Consider the following 16,937-nt stretch of genomic DNA (forward strand, 5'->3'; position numbering starts at 1 on the left):
CCATAGTGGGCTTTTATAATCACTCCATATTAACAGTATCAAACCAATTTTGAAGGGTTTTTTTATTGTCTTTGAGTACCGCTCAAGCCGGTAAGGGGCGATGTTACACTTTTCCATTATTCCTCATGTACAGACTCACTCAAACATGGTATGCAATTTTCATATAATTTTGCTGTTTTTAATGCTTTCGATGGATATCTTTTTTCCAGATATTTATACATCACAACAGCAGGTGTCAAGTGCCGTGTGGCAGCCCGTACTTCACTTCAGTGGTTTTAAATTTTCTGGCCCTTCGGAACCATTACTTCCAGCACTTTAAAGTTTTAAGCAGAATTCAACATTTAAACATGAAATGATAAAATTTTGAATTTAGAAACATCCGCAGATGTGTTCATACGACGGTTATCATGGAATCTTCAATGTGACACAGTAGTGCCAGGGCGCATCAGTGACTAATCGTTCGAAACTGTCAATTATTGAATACATGTATCATAAAATTATCCTTTAATTAACTGATATGATCATTTCATTGTTTATTTGATGTAATCATGACATTTGTTAAGATTTCATTTGACAGGGATATCTTATATTTAATTTCAGACGAATGTGTGCCCTACAAATAAGCTTTAATGCCCTTTAAATTAGTAGCATATTAGATATCAATAATACCTACTAGTTTTGCTTCAGTAGTTTTCTTTTCCATTTTTTTGTTCTTGGATTATTTTGTATTTGTACCTTACCCTCCCGCCCATTTAAAGTATTCAATTTTTAAGCGGTGCCTACAGTGTAACATCCCATGGTGTCAACGTTACGACTGGGATATTTATACAGTGTTTTCTATTGTTCTTGAGCCGTTTAATGCAAATCATTTTTGAGGCAAGTTTTGGTTATTTTTGCCCATCTTCACCTTCTTCTACAAGAAAGAACAGCGTTAAAAATCGCCCATACCCACTTATAGCTGGATGCATACAAAATAAAGAAGAAGGAAAAATCACGAAAGGGACACTGCTAAATAACTTACGATGTGCAAGTGAAAAAGTCAAGGGGCGGACGTGGACGTATGAAAAAAGATGGATAAAAGAAACAATAATAACAAACAAGAATAAGAAACTTTTTTATTTTTAATTTTGATGAATAATGTGAATTTATATTTATATATTTTCATTTATTGAAAGGAATGATTTTTGTCAAATATATTTGAATTTCGATCCTTACATCCTTGCATAAATAAAAAAAAATTCATTGCAAACACTTTTTATACAACTGAACTTCAACCTTCTTTTAACACTCATACACCAATAATACCAGTATTTCTGTATTTTTTGTTCTTTTATTTTTCCATACATCTACTTTCACGTATGTTAATGAAATATTCATGATGATTATCTGTAAATGATTTAGTCAAATGCAAATGTATTATTGTTGTTGTTGTTGATGATGATGATATATGATCTCCATTCATGCCCGATGTAAAAGTGTATATGATTTATTAACTTATAAGCTATATATATGTATAGTGTTTTAATATTTTATTTATATAATTGCATCACATACATGTGAAATTATATACAAATGATATAACAAAACAAGTTTTCACCTCATTAACATATGGGCATGCCATATAAACTATATAATAAGTATGATACTTTTAGGCTGTAATGCAAAATGTATAAAATATGAAAAACAAGATCAACAAGGAAAGGCGGCGTTCAATGAACTATATATTACTAACATTCAATAATAAACACACTGATGTAATTATGTAAAGAAACCCTGTCATCATGCAGTTATATTTATTTTCTCAGGCACTTGACCGCTCACCTGAACTACGTTATATCACACTACCATATGCCAGAATATTATTATTATCATTAAATAGCATTTTAACTATGTTTGTAGTGTTGTTGCTAGGATCAAAATATTAAATGTATTTAACCTATGTTTTGTCAGTAATTTTAATATGTGCTAGCATTTCTAAAGCGATCATCAAATCACTATAAATGTATAATTTTCATTTCTTTGGGGTTTTTTTAATTCATTTAATCTTTATATATTTCTTATAACATTAATGCTAAAAAGTGATACAAGTCAATCCAAAGCAATGTTTTCTACACAAATACTACTGTGTCTGGTACAGGTTGACATTTTTACTCTACATGAAGTATTGTTTACCAAAACTCGACTTTCTCTCAAAGTGTAACATATACATGTATAATAATTTTATGAGACATATTCCAAATCTGACGTGACAAAAATGACTGTCAAATACAGTGTAGGATTTTACAGAACAATTACCCATTCCATTCATTCACAGCTACATTATTCTGTTTTAATTTTGGTCATTCTCACCTAATCTATCTTATTTATACACAATATCTTTGTGTTTCCACCACCAGAAAGAGTTGATATCTTCTTAAAATGGAGATAAAACTGAAAATGGTAAGTTTAAAATTGGGAACGATAGGGTGAACATTCAATAACGTAAAATGAAAAAAAAACAATAGTATCTTTTGCTTCATAATGCCAAATATAATGTTTAAAAATAAACAAACTAAATAAAACGCACACACAAAAAAACACCAGAATAGGTGATATTTTAACTAAAGAATTTAAGTTTGTTCAAAATATAAGTGTCATTAAATGAAATGATTTATATTCAGTATATAATACCCAAACAACTTGTCTTTGCTGTTAATCAGTGTCTTTTATTAGGCAAATTACGAGTATCTAAAGAAACATATAAATGATTTAAAACAAAATAAAAATTAATGAAAATAAACACATTTATAACAATGAAGTTTCTAAATATCATTATTAATATATTTCATTCAAAAGAAAGAAAATGTTTTTTCTTAGATTAATTAAAACTGACAATAAAATGTCCAGTATGATTACAATATAAACATAAAAACTTAAAAAGACACGTGTTCAATCATGTCTAATTAACTAACTGTAGTTTTGTCAATTTTGATAATCTTTTTGCGACCATTTAACAACTTAATTTACTTATTTTATGCCTGGAATTGAGGTTCCTAGATTTCAGTTGGTAATTTTATAATGAAAAATAAAAATTCTTCTTATATTCAGTTATTCTCTGTAAATTTTACAGGAAGCCAAACTGGTTTTAGACAGCCTTCGTCAGGAAAAAGCCTAAGAGTAATAAAAACTTTTTTGAGGCAAAAAGGGCCGTTCAAAAGCATATATCTCAGACATTTAATTTACTTATGGAGTAAGGTATGCATATGTATAAAAAGATTAAATGAGGAAATACAAAATGAAAACAATGACTGATAGTTACAAGAAAACAATTGGAATGTCAATCCAAAGTGTTTGTAAAAGGGATGCGGGGTCAGTTAGCAGGGGTCACACTTTCGAAAAAAAATCCAAGACGGATTCGTATATTTTAAGATGATGAATTGGTGTGAACAACATAAATGTAAGCAAACAATATTAAACTAAACTAATTCTTTTTCGGCAAAGGATATAATCATAAACTTCCCTGAAACATGAAAATATCTACATCATCGCTGCATTTTTTTATATTTCAATATATATTTATATATATGTGCAATTCTAAGTATTTCTTTATTATTGAAGATATTGCTTCTACATCTGTGATCTCAACAAACCGGTGTTGATTATATTTCCCAGTTACCGGGACAATATCTGTCACATTTCCCAGTTACCGGGACAATATGTGTCACATTTCCCAGTTACCGGGACAATATCTGTCACATTTCCCAGTTACCGGGACAATATGTGTCACATTTCCCAGTTACCGGGACAATATGTGTCACATTTCCAGTTACCGGGACAATATGTGTCACATTTCCCAGTTACCGGGACAATATCTGTCACATTTCCCAGTTACCGGGACAATATGTGTCACATTTCCCAGTTACCGGGACAATATCTGTCACATTTCCCAGTTACCGGGACAATATCTGTCACATTTCCCAGTTACCGGGACAATATCTGTCACATTTCCCAGTTACCGGGACAATATCTGTCACATTTCCCAGTTACCGGGAAAATATCAGGAAGTGTCCATACGTCACATTAACGTGTACCCGTTCTATTCACCATCACTGGAGTTCTGTAATATAAATTGAATTACATGCAAAAATAAATATAGTAATAGATCACTTACATTTATGTTGCATAATTCTGATTAATAAAACACATTTAGACCAACAAAACAAGGCGACATTCACATCTAAAACTTACACATTTAGATGATGAAAGTGATAAACTGAGGAAAACTCATTCACTAACTCCACATAATATTTGTAATATACGTGCATGACAAATGTGCTTCGACGAAATAATAGTTGATTTCCTTGGTGCACGATCACAAGAATGCAAGAAACTGCGGACTGTGAGAATGACACAGTCGTAACATTTGCCTATATTGCGTACGTAATGATAAAATATACAACATAAAATGTAAAATTCATGGTATACTAGTAGTGAGCTGTTTCTTATTATAATAAACACTATGTATACTGTTATACAAATATACTATTATATATCTTACTGAAAGACTAATCACTGACGCTTCTGAGGTTGTTTCTGAAGTAGATCGTGTGTGATGTCCGGGGATAAGATTTTCCAACACTCTGTTTACGTTGACATTAGATCCAGTAACGTTTGTATTTATATCTCGGATGGAGAATCGGTTTATAATGCGGGTAAAAGATCGTCCTGAAATAATAAGAAGCGGATTTTTTCAAATAGTTTGATATTTTCACACTGAAACGTTTCTTTAAAATACATCAATATTTAATATGAATAAAATTCAATTTACCTGCAGATGATTTTAGGAGTATAGCAATTACTGCCACGACGCCAACTGCAACTAAGATAACAGCAATACCGATTGCATACACAACTGAAATAAAAGATGTAATTGTTGTATATCTAATAGTTGTAAAAGTGATAATTTAACAAATTGTGTTTGAGCACTTTGTGATCACGATGGGCGTAGCCGTTTTGCCCGTGCATGCGTTAATAATGAATTGTCTGTAAAGGTTTTTATCAATTTTATTTATATCCTACATTTACTGAACTTATTCTAAATATTATATGTAACTAATATCGGTATGTAAGGTTTTAAGGAAGGGCCGTTAGATTACTTTAATAAAGTTATTGATAACACACTAGCTATCTCTATGCTTACCAGTTGCTACTGATCGTACACTATGGTCTATCTCATCTCTTAAATCTCTTGGTGCTGCAACACACGAACAAGTACAATACATGATGATAATTATATAGAAATTACTTGTTTGTTTATGTCATCTCAACAACATTATCATTTTATTATATGTTTAATTACGAGTTAAAATAATATTTTTCAATATTATCTTGAGTTTGTATTTCTCTCTTCCTACTGGTAGCTTTACATTTTCAATCGACTTTTTAATAATGCATGACAGGAAGAGCTAAAAAGGTTAACTTAAACAGAAATCATCAAATAGTGTTTGTAAACAATTCTAAAATATAGTCTGTCATATTCACAAAGACTGGGAAATATAATTTTAATAAGTTAATCTGAAGGATATGATTTGCAAGCATTTTGATTACATCTAAACATAAATCTTCCAAAGAGAATTTCATAAGTTGTGATGCTTTTGTAGCAACCTTGTAAACTTCTGTACGGTTTTTAGCTAGATAAGGAGCATCTGTCAGAAGTAACCTTTCACACGTGTAGCTTCACGTGTATTTCAGTTATGAAGGGTGCGCATGGACAGATTAAACATGGAGTTGGGAAGGACAGTACTCCATTGTACAAATTCCTTAGAATTACCAATGAAACAATGTCGCTGAAGAGGCATATGAGTAACGGTTAACTCCCTCGACAGCAACAGGGGTTGTTTGGCTGATAGCCAATTGAGGGAGTCACTGTTGTGGATCACAATGGTTTTATGCATTCTATCGTCCATGGGAAGACGCATGCGGATGAACTGGTGCTGAACGTAAAGCTTATCCTGCTTGCAAACCATGTGATCATGAGGTTGTCGACAACGGCAAGCAGTGGTAAGGCCCGTCTCACCTATACCTACCACTCAGGGGGTGTCATGATCATTCATAAAAGTCTCAACTTTACGAAATGATCAATTGAAAGTCCCTATAAAATATATGTGGTGATGGACACCAACAGTTACAGAAACTCGCTGTCAATGTCCAAGTGCTTCTCTTTTTAAAAGGGGACAAGTAATTTGCTATAACATGCTGCAACTTAATCGGGGGATCCGTCAAGATTTTTGTGAGCTTAGTGGGTGGTCATACTTCTAAAAAAACTCATCAAGGTGCTTATGGCAATTAGTGATTACCACATCCAACCTTTGTGCCCTTTCGAGTACTTGTACTTTGGTGATGTCTGTCCAAGGTACATGGATGAGATGAATATCCTAATGTCTGATTAGGGATCAGTTGAAAATCAAGATAAACGTTTGTTGGCTTCTTCTGAAAGAATATGTGCTGAATATTTGACAATTTTAGTGGTCGTCAAAGAAAATAAATGTAAAAAATGTCTATGAAGAGTGAAAAAACAAAAGAAGTATAGATACGAGAACATGTATGCATAAGGTAAACCTTACTTTCAATCGTGCTTATTGTTGGTGTTGAAAACACATCTTTAACTTTGCCTTTAACCATAACTGTGTATGTTTGTTCTCCTTGAAGACCATTAAGCTTGTAGTAGATACGTTCACCGCTAGCCGACCGGGACACATTTATTTCCTTTCCATTATCATCACTTGAATTGTAACTAAGAAGCCACCCTTCTACATGACTTTTACTATCGTATTTTGACCAGGATACCTCGTAATTATGGGCAGTGTAAGCAAGTGTTTCTATCCTGATCTCTGCTGGAGGCAAAGGGGCTATACAACAAATATAAAAAATATAAGTTAAAATATGAAAAACTAGATCAACAAGGAAGGGCAGCGTTCAATGAACGCAACCCCTACACGACTCAGCAATACAGGACCACCGGCAAGGAGCCAGCAGGACACCAAACTATTAAAGCAGGACAGACGGGGCGCAAGGCAAAGCACGCACGGGGTGATTATTTTATTAATACATACTAGTAATAGGAAATAATTGATTCTGTGTCATCAATGTACGTAAATCATTTTAGTATATGAGTATTTATATGTAGCAAAATTTTGCTTAAGTCTATATAAATGTTTTTCTTTTGTCTCAAAAACTATTTTTTTTAAACAGATATTAAAAAGTTTAAGAAACTTACGAATTATTTGATTACACGTTGTCTTTTCACTCAAAGATGTGTTGCTTACAGCATAGACACGAAACTCGTACTCTTCTCCAGGAAATAACCTTTCAAAAGATCTGTTGTTAAAGGTTGTCATTACTTGATTCCATGATGTCTTCGGGTTCCGTGCAACCATTTTGTACTCGATCTTGAACTGTCCGTGAACGCTGTTGATGGGTTCATCCCAAAATAAAGTGACATTACGGCCATGCAATTCCGACTTCAAATTCAGTATTGGCAGAGGGTCTAAAATATACGCAATATAAGTCGGTATTAATTGTCATTAAGATACATTTTTCAAGATCTAGTTTCACTCTATAAAGAAACTCCAAAGAGGTTAAAAGTTTTAAAATATAAAAATTGAATTTCTTACATAGATCAATTGGAAAATGAATCCAAATGCCATGCTGTAGACAATAAAGAAATATTACAGTCAAGTTAAATAATTATTTTGGAGAACAAAAATGTGAGCCAATGGTCCAGGGACTTGTCTTATCAACGATCGTACAATAAAATTCCCAAAATACAACGATTGTTTATAAGACGAAGCCCTGTAATTATGCACACTAGTCATTGGTCTAGACCTACATGGAATGGTATACGAATGTCGGAAAATATATTTTCAGTCCGTTGGTGTTCAAAACATAAAAAAAACCTCTATGGGGCACCATTAAATGACAATTATGTACGGATGTAAGTCAATACATTAAAATTGATAAAATCATAGTTAGGAAAAACGTTTAAATGTTTGTGAAAGGTTTTCAAATCTGGCAATTTTGTAAGCAAAATGCCTGTATATCCATAACTTATAGGAACTATAGTCCGTGTTCTTGCAGACAAATTTGTAACTTTGTGTATGCTATAAAACTTACTTGTTGCAGTGTAGACATCCACAAACTTGGTTTCCGATTCGTTATCGGAATTATAATAGAAAGTAGCTTGTATATAGTAAAGTTGTCCCGGAATAAGACCGTCAATGTCTATGCTTGGGTCACTAGCTCCAGATATTGGCGACATTTTTTTCATTCTAGCTGCTTTCACTGCTTTGTATCCAATCTACAGTATGAATTATTTATAAACAGAAAAATGGACAGATAGAATAAACAATTGATATATGTAGCTCAAGAGTAAAATAAACATGTGTTTCTACATTTCGATGACACTTGCTGCAAAGAATAAATGTTTTCTGCAAGTGTTTTTGTAGGTTCCAATGACGGGATAACAGGTGCTTGACGTGAAGTGTTATGTCCACTCCAGGTTTTGGTTTGGTGCCTTCTGGGTGCCCTACTTGGGTGTGTCGGGGTCTGCGTCCTGTGAACGTTGCCTTTGCATTGTTGATCTTTATTCTTGTCTTTCATGGACATAGACATGTAGTTATTGGTGCAAATAATATAAGTATAAAATGACGGGTAAAAAGATGTAAAAACAAAACAATAAATAGAATACTTAAACTTGTTAAAAGCACTAGAAATAGGTATGTGGTCATTTTGAAAGTAATTTATTCGATTACCTCTATGAAATTAACCACTGTATGTGAATTTTCAGGAAATGTCCATGAGACTTGAAGTTTTTTCGTGGATGATTTCACAATCAGTTGTGGGGTAAATTTCGTTTCTTGTGGTGACGACGGTTCACATTTGAAATCATTTGTAGCATTTCTTACAGAACCTTCCTGGCATTTGTCTTCACACGAACAGTCTGAAAAGGGTGGAAAAGACAAGTTATTTGTGTGTCGCAAAAAGAAAATAAATTGTTTTCTCCAAAAATATGGTTTTATACATTTTTGTTGTGTTTGTGGTACTTTTAACTTCTACTTTTTGGCATTTTTCTAGTTGGGTGGTTCCAGTATTCCTTCTTGAATAATGTTGATTCACCCTTAGGATATGTTGCCTGCTTTTTGAATTTGTCTTTTGGTGTCATATCTGTGATCTGCAGGCTTCATAACCTCTGACCCCCTTTCAAAATTTTATTAAGTTCCGCCTATTGTTTTCTCGTTTAGGGCACACGCTTTTTATTACTTGGGGACCATACGCCGCTTTTCATGGAATGGCACGAAAGTGTCACATTTAAGGTTCCATGATAACCGCCGTATGAACACATCTGTGGATGTCTCTAAATTCAAAATTTTACTATTTCACGTTTAAATGTTGAATTCTGCTTAAGCCGGTGATAGGGGGCGTGGACGGTAACTTGCACTTTTCATTACCGTCCATGAACAGGCTCAATCAAACCGAGCCTGCAACATTTTCAATTTTGTCTTGGTGGGCTTTCTTAAGGGATTCTTTATTTCTCTCTATTTTAGGCATAATTTAGGATAAAACCCAGGTAAATGTTGATAAGCGGCCATCAAAAAGTGAAATACTCAATTTCCATTAAAATAATAATAATAATAATAAATAAATGAAAAAATATTTATCACATTATCCTACTTAAATTATTGGCTTAATAAGTGTCTATTGGCGGACAAAAAGACTAAGAATTCTAAGTAAAAGTCAGGTTCATCAAACTCTGGTGAAATGCCGTGAAGTTTCGGTGACATTTTTGTCGTTATATAGATCGCCCGAGCGTAGCACTTTGTTAGAATATGGTAAAATATACAGTTAAATGACTCACCTGACAATCTGTCTTGTCCTGATGGACATCTGATGTCAAAGTTGGAGGAACATCCATCATCTACTTCACTAAATTCAAACAGTTTAGGTTTGTTAGGATTACACTTCCCATAGTTGTAGTTGCAATAAACGACAGCTGCAGACGTGGGTGTACTTTTCTTATGTATGAGTATATTGTTGTTTTTGGAACAATGATTAAAACATGATCCTGGATTGGTAGCATGGTAATAACCGTCGGCACATTTTTTCTTACAAAGTCTGTACATGTTTTGTCCATTCATGATGCGATAAACAACAAATCGGGAAACTGTAAAAAAGGAATAAAGATGCCAACAAAAATGAGCAGCATTATGATGCTGATGAGAGGATTGGAGAAAGAATATAAAGTAGAATTTAGCAGTATACTAAATGGAATAACTAGTAATGGTTATAATATTATAACAGAAATGACAAAATCTAATATATAATGCTTATATACCGGAAAACATGCAGATCTAGTGTCTGTTCATTAATGACGAATATCTGCTTTTTTGTTTTTAATATGTATAACATGTTAGCACCAATCAATAATGAACAAATATGTCTTTTATCGCAAAGAAACTTACGAAGCACTGAAAGTACAAACATGAAACGACCAAGAATAAGATCAAGAATAAGGAAACATTATTGACGTATGAAAAATGTAAATGTGTCTAGGTACTTACATGGTTCACATTGTAATCCTATTGGTACACAAATTAGAATAGCTTGGTTGTAAGCGGGTGGTTCTATATTCTGTACACATTGAGGCAACGTGCCATTTAGACAAAGCCTATGCAACTCACAGTAATCCTCTCTAATTTCTCGTTGAAACTTCACATCATTACAGAAGTCTAGTATTTGAAATGGGCAGGTATCTGATAGATTTACGACGGGATAAAGATCATATCCTAGATCACAATTTAAATCATCATTATCATTTACATCACTGAAATATATTTGTCGACATGTCAGCACTCCAGGAGCAAAAACAAGCAACACAACGACAACAGTTCCAAAAATACGAGTCATTGCTTTGCCTCCGATACCTGAAAACAGAAATAGTGAGAACAACCAATAGAGAGTGCAAATGCTACATAGAAAACACAAATGCTACATAGAAAAACGTAAATGTTACATAGAAAACACAAATTCTACATAGAGAACACAAATGCTACATAGAAAACACAAATGCTACATAGAAAACACAAATTCTACATAGAAAAACACAAATGCTACATAGAAAACACAAATTCTACAAAGAGAACATAAATGCTACATAGAAAACACTAATTCTACATAGAAAACACAATGCTACATAGAAAACACAAATTCTACATAGAAAAACATAAATGCTACATAGAAAACACAAATGCGACATAGAAAACACAAATGCGACATAGAGAACACAAATGCTACATAGAGAACACAAATGCTACATAGAAAACACAAATTCCACATAGAGAACAGTTATATGGTACAGACAGTTTAGTTTCAAAATATCAATTTTAGCGACGCTAAAGATTTTTGAGGCCACGCTAACAAGTATTGTTGTGATAAAAGGACACAGGCGAAATTAAAGCAACAATCCACAGCAGATATAATCATCAGTTTGTTTAGATGTTTTGTACCAATATTTCCTGGCAGGTTTAAATTTGTCTTTCTCGACAATTGATAGATTTTATATTTTAAACTAGTCTATCTTTGAGTGGATATATTTAACCAGTCTTCCTCGACTCTTTTAAGACCACCATTATAATTAGGAAATTAAGCATAGCAACGAAGAAGATCACAAATAAAAAGCAAGTAATTTAGCTTTTTTTAAGGCGACGAAAAATGAAATAAGAGGTTTTTTCTGAAACATAATACAATATATAGGGCAAGCTTAATTATTAAACCTCAAACTCCCTATGTAAAGGTAGAAATGGCCATTTTCACGTGAGTTCTCTAAGTATATAGAAAAAGTTTTCCACAGAAATCGGTAACTTTTTCCAGGAACTCCGTGACAGTTATCATAAGAACTCCAAACAAGTTATTATAAGAACTCCATCCCTGTGTAAAACAGTTCCTCCCACGTGTATATGGTGTGCGAAAAACAAGAGTATGATGGTGGCAGTATACAATCGGAACATGCTCGGCTATAATCATTAATAACCTCAGAGTTTATACGGATTGAAAGTAGTTCTGCCACGTGCTTTCTTATCTTCGATAATGTAAAACAAATGTATATATTTTTTTCGGTACAGTTATGATTGAATATATGTCTGACAACCATTTTTAATTTAGATTTGGTCTTTGATGTACAATTTTAAACAAATATGACTTAAAATGTCAACAGGTTGGTATTTCGTACTTTCGGTTTCTACAACCGTAATAAGAAGTATATAAATAATGTATTGTATCTATGAATTTACTTACTTTAGGTGGACTTTTACTTGATATACCGTATTGGGGGGGAAAACCCTTTTCAACAACTCCCAGGATTAATTACTATTTGTTTTCATGTTTAGTTTCTTAGCGTAGGTTAGGCCGAAATACCGTATCCGTTCTATGTATTCATACTATTGTGCTCTAGGTCTTATCCGAAGACTGACAGTTGAAAAGTTGCGATTGAGTACAATGGTGACACGTTGGTCGCATGGTCACAGTGCGACAGTACGTGGTGACAATACGAAATTACAATGGACTGTCACCATCGTACTGTCGTGCTTCGCCGTCGTACTGTCGTATTGTCACCATCATACTGTTGCGCTTTTCAAAGAATTGTCGGACTGGCACTATCGTACTTCGCGCTTTTCATTCTCAGAAAAAAACGCGCTGGTCCCAACGGGACACCGTAAGACCATGTATATATGTACAACGAGTTTAACAAATTTTACACATGTCTTTGTTTGTCAATTAGTGCAATGAAACATTAACATGTTAACCTTATTCATGTACATACTTTTGAGAAATAATTATTTACCATAAGCGTCCACAGGAACATAAATTATCCTGCTTAATTAACCACTATCTATTGTAATGACGTATACACTATATATGTTGGGTTTTTCCAAATGTTACACCGATCGGGTAAACAGCCAAAATGGAAAACCAATATAATATGTGGTCCATAATATGTACAATGCAAAAAGTTATCGGTCCGTTGCAGATATACAGTACGGTATTCAGGGGAAGATCATTCTTAGAGGGGCGGGGCTTTACTTGTTGTAATCGCACTAATCTGTCTAAACAAAGGTGGCTATGTAGTAAGAAGAGCAAAACTTTATTAATGATATTTTGTACATTAAAGGATAACGTGCAAGGTTTGGGGACCGAGGCTTTAGTGTAAACTGTGTCTCATTATGCATGCATTGTATACTTAGATGCGAATGTACCTTTTTTATTGTAATTAGTTCTATTAAAACGAAATTAAAGTTTAAAATTAATCACGACCAAATAATCTAATTTCTTATTATATAGAAATTGCTGTGGCAAGTCCATTTCGTAGAAGTAACCGGTTCTGAAGTCATATCAGGAAACAGGGATGAAACCATTGTAGAGCTCCAACCTGCGATACCTTGGGTGCGTGACAGGCATAATGCATTGTGTACGCCAGCCTGTCGTGAAAACATACCTCGAATCGTCTTTTTTTCGCTTTACATATTTACTAACAAAAATCAGATGGCGTTCAAATTCGTGAATCGTTCCATTTTATAAAGATGAGTTCCCTATAACTTTACATAAGTGTATTTGTGTATTATTGTGTATCACTGTGAACTTTTATGTTTTATATAAATAATTAAATATTGTTGTAATATAAGAAGCTACTAACATGCTAAAATGAATTTTTGTGTGTTTATTTGTTATTAATTCTTCTAAACAGTTTAAGAATTTCAATTCAATAGATCAAATATATTTTACGCAAACAAAGAAAATCCACGGATTTTTGGATAACCCCTTGTACATTCAATAAAATATAAGTTTCAAAATAAAATATAACAAATCTTTTTATTACCACAACTGATTTATGATTTGGCAGTGCGATATTTTCTTACTTTAGGCCTTGAATGATATCGGGTTACTCATGAATTGTCATTGTATATTGTATACAATGTACATGTAATAACAAATATTGATTGAGGTAATAATGGTCCGAGGTGTCTTACTTTAGGCATTGAATGATATCCGGTTACTCTTGTCATTATATTATATTGTATACATGTAATAACAAATATTGATTGAGGTAATATTGGTCCGAGATGTACGAGACAAGAGCTTCACAATTATTTCCCTTGGCATCTGGTTAATATTTAATTGATTTTGATAAACTAACTTTAAATTTACAAGTACATCACTATATCAACAATAGACGGGGCATCAAATGTTTTATAAAGTTATTCATCTAAATCTCAGGATGCGGGTGGTTCTATATGTAATAGAAAGAGCATCGAAACACGAGGCTACTTGGTTTGTACAATGGACGTAGCCGCCGAGAATAAATAAGATTGCATGCCAAGTGAGTTGATGTTCTTTCTCTTTTGTATCATAAGCAAATATAAAAACACGTTCACAATATTAGACCCCAGAAAAAAGTAACCAATGGTTAGGGTTATACTCTCAGACTGTATAATATAATAGAAGATCATTAAAAAAAATATTTCATCAATGTTCAAGACTTAAACAAATGTACAAGATCCGATCAGTTATTACAATAGCCGTCAACTAGACAGCTAGAACACTAACTGGAGGACACAAAAAATAAACACACATGTTTTGATTCAACCTTTTATTTTCTTTCACTTGAAAGACTGGAGTAGGTTTTAAATATAAACAAATCTTTATACCCCGTTTTATACAAGCAATTTACATAATAATAATTATATTACATGTGAGGTGAATATGAGAAATGTGAGAACAAGCTTAGGAGGAACAAGTTTACAGAAGTTCAGTATGACGAGAAAAAATCAACAGAAATACGAGGAGATACACATCAAGCTGTTTTACTCCTCATTTCTTTAGTGTGTTTTTTTATTCAAGCGAATGTTGTGGGTATCTTAAATAGACTTGTTACATCAATATCACCTATCAAACATTAGATAATAGTGTACATGTGTTTCAACAACATAACAATTATATGTTGTTTTTATCAAAGTAAACACCCTAAAAGAGTTGATGCACACATAACTTTAGCTAACCCCACTTCTCATTGGAGTTCATTAATCTAATTGAAGATGTTAGTGAAGTAGAGAAAAGGACTGTTTTGCATTGTCGATTTATTTTGTTTAAAGAAAAGTACTGGACTGGCACAATAACACATTTTTTATGAAAACTTCAACATGCTACGTGAAGAAGTGAGGTTGTTATGGTAACATAGAAGACATGTATATAATAGATGTAGAGAGGCTCTAGAGTTGTTAGACAAAAACAGATCAGATATATACAAAATGTACATGTTATATACAAAACAGAAACTTCTTATACATCTCATTAAAATAAAAATATTGTCAAACTACTCAACATAAATCAAGTTGAACTGTTATGAAATACAATACACAATTCATATAATGATTTGTTTGTCTTATTTTCCTGATTCTTCAGTACTCACACATGTTTTTATCCCAGAATACCAGGACTGGTACATATAATGTACAATAACATAACAAACAATTCTTCAATACATATAAAAACATGAAAAACATGCAGTGAATTTATGCATAGCACTAAAGCCTTATAGATAATGGCAGTATAAAATGAAAACATGTTATATAAATGGTGTAAATAGTGATGTCAATTACAATACTGATATACATGTTATAATAATTGTGAGCAGTTTATACATACATGTACCAACTATATACATCAACTTACAATATATACAAGCACATATATTAACTTAATAGTGGATTAAATATATACAACCTGTAGAAAAATATATAACTGATGTAGTTTTATTTTAGATTACATATTTCAACACTACATAATGGAAGCCCAGGTTCAAATATTTTGATTCATTCAATCGTTGTGTAAGAACAAAAAAACAATATAAAAATGAAAAAAACTAACCACACATAAGGATAATCTTCATTTGCAATATATTTGCCTTACCAACCGTTATAAAGTTAGAACTATTTAATGTATATTTCACATGTATTATATGTGAAGTTTAAAAAAGCTAAAGTTAAGAAGTTAAAAACCTTCAAATCAGACTTCAGTCAAATGCTGACTAGAAGGGATCTTAATTTGTATCCTAGATAAGTCTTTTTAACTACTAACAATAACTAACAATGTTCACTCTCAAAACAGTACTGTATTAACTCACAACACTGTTCATCATCTCACAACCTTAGTTTGTAAGTTCCAAGTTCCAACCATCATTTACTATGTAAGAGATTTATATTTTCATCAAATGTAAATACTGTTCCACAGAATAATTAAACAAACAAATCTAAAACATAAATGTCTCATATCTAACACTCAGGAGACCCCTAAACTTTCCTGAATTTAGAAATTCAACTTTGAATGTCAAGGTCATTTAAGGGTCAAATTCAAACTGTGTCAGCATATGAAGATTCTAGTATATAAAATGTTAATGTCACAATCCAGCAGACATGGCAAAAATTGTCTGCTGAGAAAATGTACAAATAATATATTGTTTAGATGTGGTAACAAATATTGATGTCTTATTATAACTGTGCCACATTTATGATTACATGTACTCATGCCAAATCATGTAAATTATCATTTTCTATCCATTTTTTTTCCCATTTTTATATTGTAATGGGTGAAAGTTGGAAATTTTAAAAATCCTGAAAATCCTGAATTTAGCAGTTTTTCTATAGTATTACAAGGAAATAGAAGGCTTTCTGGAGACTGAAAATCCTGAACTTCAGGTATAATCCAGAAAACTTTCACCCATGTATTAAGTTATCTTTTGCTAAAAGAAAGAAAAGCATAAAATCTGTAACAGTAAATGTTGTTTTTATCGCTTTAAAAAACAAAACGAAATATCTATAGTAGATCAATGTGTAAAAAACTATCAACTAAAC

The 16,937-nt window shown here is 32.6% G+C and overlaps 1 protein-coding gene across 2 annotated transcripts; it reads right to left on the bottom strand.

Moving 5' to 3' along the window:
• Positions 1–4,034: 4,034 nt before the first annotated feature.
• On the bottom strand, positions 4,035–12,974 carry LOC132739245 (uncharacterized). Of its 2 annotated transcripts, none has more exons than XM_060726908.1 (11): positions 12,875–12,974; positions 10,596–10,958; positions 9,893–10,198; positions 8,790–8,977; positions 8,152–8,335; positions 7,256–7,525; positions 6,603–6,887; positions 5,180–5,233; positions 4,808–4,891; positions 4,538–4,704; positions 4,035–4,096 (listed from the first exon to the last, which is right to left on the bottom strand). In XM_060726908.1, the coding sequence occupies exons 2-11, from the start codon at positions 10,939–10,941 to the stop codon at positions 4,076–4,078; spliced, it is 1,905 nt and encodes a 634-aa protein (XP_060582891.1). In that variant the 5' UTR covers positions 10,942–10,958; positions 12,875–12,974; the 3' UTR covers positions 4,035–4,075. The 2 variants fall into 2 exon arrangements, with proteins under 2 accessions (XP_060582891.1, XP_060582892.1); XM_060726909.1 differs by having other exon boundaries at positions 12,854–12,930.
• Between the last annotated feature and the right edge of the window lie 3,963 nt (positions 12,975–16,937).

The sequence above is a fragment of the Ruditapes philippinarum genome, unplaced genomic scaffold (genome assembly GCF_026571515.1).
Source record: "Ruditapes philippinarum isolate M1 unplaced genomic scaffold, ASM2657151v2 ctg1385_1_1_1_1, whole genome shotgun sequence".
In the NCBI taxonomy this organism is placed as follows: Eukaryota; Metazoa; Mollusca; class Bivalvia; order Venerida; family Veneridae; genus Ruditapes; species Ruditapes philippinarum.

Coding starts and splice junctions, on each gene's coding strand:
- LOC132739245 (XM_060726908.1), bottom strand. CDS start 10,941: ATGACTCGTATTTTTGGAACTGTTGTCGTTGTGTTGCTTGTTTTTGCT. Junction 10,199..10,595: donor AGGATTACAATGTGAACCAT/GTAAGTACCTAG, acceptor CCTTTTTTACAG/TTTCCCGATTTGTTGTTTAT. Junction 4,705..4,807: donor ACTCCTAAAATCATCTGCAG/GTAAATTGAATT, acceptor TTATTATTTCAG/GACGATCTTTTACCCGCATT.